The sequence below is a fragment of the Octopus bimaculoides genome, chromosome 4, assembly GCF_001194135.2.
Source record: "Octopus bimaculoides isolate UCB-OBI-ISO-001 chromosome 4, ASM119413v2, whole genome shotgun sequence".
Taxonomy (NCBI): domain Eukaryota; kingdom Metazoa; phylum Mollusca; class Cephalopoda; order Octopoda; family Octopodidae; genus Octopus; species Octopus bimaculoides.
Genome location: NC_068984.1, coordinates 4606789 through 4610990, shown reverse-complemented (window position 1 = coordinate 4610990; position 4202 = coordinate 4606789). Strand labels below are relative to the sequence as shown.

General features: G+C 35.0%; 1 protein-coding gene across 1 annotated transcript in view; it reads right to left on the bottom strand.

Annotated features, from left to right (window-relative positions):
- The window catches only part of LOC106867336 (probable protein BRICK1-B), a 20205-nt gene extending 16603 nt beyond the window's left edge, over window positions 1-3602 (bottom strand). The window contains exon 1 of the mRNA XM_014912183.2: window positions 3421-3602. Within this exon, the coding sequence (XP_014767669.1) occupies window positions 3421-3541 (121 nt within the window). The 5' untranslated portion in view covers window positions 3542-3602. The remainder of the gene's footprint in view (window positions 1-3420) is intronic.
- Between the last annotated feature and the right edge of the window lie 600 nt (window positions 3603-4202).

The window sequence follows — 4202 nt, the reverse complement described above, 5'->3', positions numbered from 1 at the left end:
ATATATATATATATATATATATATATATATATATATATACACATACATATACGACGGGCTTCTTTCATATATGTATGTATGTATGTGTGTGTGTATGTATGTATGTGTGTGTGTCTGTTTGTCCCTCCAGCATCGCTTGACAACCGATGCTGGTGTGTTTACGTCCCTGTAACTTAGCGGTTTGGCAAGAGAGACTGTACTAGAATAAGTACTAGGCTTACAAGGAATAAGCTCTGCGGTTGATTTGCTCGACTATAAAGGCGGTGCTCCAGCATGGCCGCAGTCAAATGAAACAAGTAAAAGAGTAATGGACAGACAGGTGTTCTCACCTTCGTTGTTATCACATTTCGGCTGGTGTACTCTCCAGCCTTCATCAGGTGTTCTGGTGGAATTTCGCACCCAACCCTTTATTTGACTAATGGGGTACACTGTTCTCATTCCTAAGACACATCGCTGATGTTATTTTTCTGTTGATAGTCCCTGCCTGGGATTGAACTCAGAATCCGAGGGTTAGTAGCCCGCGCTATCATCCACTACGCTATATGCCAGTCCATTGTAAAAAACGATGTACATAATTCCTCATCCCCAAAATATAGAATAGATGTAGGGATGATGAAAGTAAAGCAGTAACTAATTTAAGTGGTGCAGAATAAGCACTGACGCCTGTATCTGTGACGAAGGGGTAGTTTTCTTTGAAGTTAAAGACAATGAATGGAGTGGCAACATTTATATTAAGTGCCAAAAAATCTTGCTCAAGAGGCAAGATAAAGACATTTATATAAACATAAACATCTATTTAGGCATGATCTAACTAATGAGGAAGAAGCTGACTAATTTTCTTGTTAAAAATTCCCCCCTCCAAAAAAAAAAAAAACTGAAGGAAGTAAACTAGACAATGATCTAGTTCCCAAAGTCTACAACTCTCACTGGTATCTAAACTTACCATTCTTGAAGCTTTCAATTCCATTACACACACACACACACACACACACACACTCCCCATCCCACCTCATTGTGTATAGATACTTTTAAACTCAGTTTCGTCTGAAGAACACAAGATTAATATTGTTAACGCAGGTAGTAGTAGTAGTAGTAGTACAACAACCACTGTAAGGATTTTTTTTTTAAATGACAGTGAAACAATACAAAAGTAGTCACTAATTAAACTTTAGTTTGTTATTTCTGAATCCTAGAACTCACAGAGTAGCGATGGTTTTCGTATATAGTACTCTGTTGGATTGACGGAGCTATGAGCTATTTAATACGTAATGTTTAGATGTCTACAGGGCTGAAATTAGTTTACAGTAAGTGGTTTTTAAACACGAGCATTCCAAAACATAGCTTATATATATGATGATATATATATATATATATATATATAGTGTATCAGTATGCTTCTTATATATTTATATATAGCATACGTATTTCTAAACTCTCATATACTGAGAACTGCTTGTAAAGATATAATTATACACATGAGATACTGAGAGTACATGCCAAATATGTTTTGTTTTGACACCACAGATGCGAACGTATCTAAACACAGATCTTTCTGTCTCTGTTTTTCTCTCTCTTCTTTTTCATCATATGACTTGGTGTTCTAAGATCGTAGACACGATTTTCTCACAGAAAAATCACATATTAATAAGTTTAGTTCAAGTAGAACTTAGCATAATTGGTAGTTAATGAATCGAAATTAAACAACGAGGAATACAGAATTCCTGAGTTGACATTTTTTTGACGGTCGACTTGTACTTAGGTAACCATCTACATGCATCGATACCTATTCATAACATGCAATCACGGAGAGACATCGGGAACCTGGATGCTGTGAGATGTTATCAAACTATCACAGGTTTATTATTGATAAGAATTTCCATGTCTTGATCATATATTTCATAGAATATTTTCATACCAGGTTGATGTATCTACATAAAGATGAGGGGAAACAATTCATAAACGAGAGAGAGAGAGAGATGATAAACAACCACGCCCTTATTTTGGGAGAAAAGCGAGAGTCATCAAAACAAAATTGAAATCGAAAATTAATTTTCAATGATTAATTAAACATGGACAAATACTTAAGTACGACTACGTTGTAAATTTGAGCGGAAACAACAGGAATTGAACCAAACATTCCTTCAAAATGCGGCAGAGCCTACAAAATAAGGTTAAGTGAATGTTTCCAAGTGGACCATTCCGTTAAAATTAAATCTATAAATAGTTTAAGCATTTGGTACTTTTAATTTCTCTTCAAAATACGAAGTGATTTGTAAAAAGTTGTTTTATTACAATAAAATAATAAAAAATTACAACTAAATACTATAAATCTGGATTATGATTAAAGAATTTAATTATTTTTCTTCCTAAATTTACTGAGAATTTCTCCTCTGATCCGGGTTAAATATTTAAATATAAACTTAATGAAAAGCAACACAATTAAGAGAGAACTAATTAAATAGCAGTGAAGAAAGTTACATGCCAAATATATTTGCTAAAAATGCAACAAGTTTATAAAAGGGAGAAGTATTTATTAATTAAGTGAACCAGATTTTGGTTATTTCATAGAATTTGCAAATCTCAGTATTTCCAATAAAAAATTTAAACCCGAAACGAAACTGGTTTATAGAATATATTGCTAGACTATAATTCTATTTTGAAATAAAATATCGAAACTAAATGACAAATAAATATTTGGCTTTACAAATCTATTTAAATAGAGACAGAGAGACTGACATGAATTAATCATTTATAAATAATTAACTCATGTTTATTTATTTCATTGTTTTCCGTCTTCCTTGCTTTAAGCTCCAAATCAACTTTCTCATCGCCACTTACAGAATCTCCATCTAAACATATATCATTCCACACACACACTTTGATGTTTTTCTTTCCAACAGGAAGGTGTGGCCTTCATGCCTTTCCCCCCAACAATCATTAAACACCAAATGTTTTAAAAACTGTTTCGATTCTTTCCCCGTTATCCTCCATCAGACTCGAGTAATTCTTTACAACCACATTTTAATCAATTCCGATTATGTTTTTGTTGAAACCCTTTCGCTTCTATCAATTCGTTCGTGCTTATTTCGGGAAAGGCATGAACACCACAACGTCTTAATTGAAGAAATCGAATAGTTTTTTATTCGTGTTCTGTCAATCGAGATCCTCGTTTGTAACAGAAAACGAAAACGGTTTGAAAACAAAGGTGAATTATGAATAATAAGGAATCGCAAGTGTTTAATGTGCAAGGTATTTAATGGAAAAACCCGTTAAAAGAATGTAAATATATGAAAGAAGAGAGAGAGAAAGAGAAACAAGAAAAGAATCGAAGAAGAATTGGAGAAACGTTTGAGGAAGGATGGAGAGGCAACAACGAGGGATATAAGGAATAAAGGAAACGTGTAGTAGGGAGCGACGTACCGAATGTATTGAGAAAGTCGGTGATCTTCTTAATACTGCAGGTAATAACTTCGATATATTCCCGGTTATTCCAATCCTGTTGGATGGATCTCGGCGGAGCCATTTGCTGAGTAGACGCCATGTTAGAATTGATTGCTACACAACCCAGAACGAGGCCCTCTCGTCTCTTGCCAAGGAACACAACTCTGATCAATGGAACTTCGCTTCAGGTCGCCTCCACCTCTTCCTCCTCCACCACCGACACCATCCTCACAATTATCGTCGTCGTCGTCGACGTGATCATCTCGTATTGAAAACTTTTTGAGATTTTCCCCGTTTTTTTTTTTAATTACTTTCATTTTATTTCCTGTTACACACACACACACACACACACACACACACACACAAGCGCACTCGAACAACCTGAATCAAACTGTTTTAGATAATAATATATGTAACTTCTACTAAAATGTGTTTCAGTGCCTCTTTCTTTCGTCTGTCCCCACACTCATAGAAGGACAGAATGGAATAAGCGGAGCAAGAGCACACACGGAGATGGAAAGGGTCACTGAGGAGGTCACAGAGGTGTGACGAAAGATTTCCAGACAATGGACATGAGTTAAAATGAGAACAATAATAAATAAGCGAAGAACGAACATATAGTACGTGTGTTTATTTGGAAAAAAAAAAATGACCGTCCCGAAATACAACAATTATATATATATATATATATATATCATCATCATCGTCATCATCGTTTAACGTCCGCTTTCCATGCTAGCATGGGTTGGACGATTTGACTG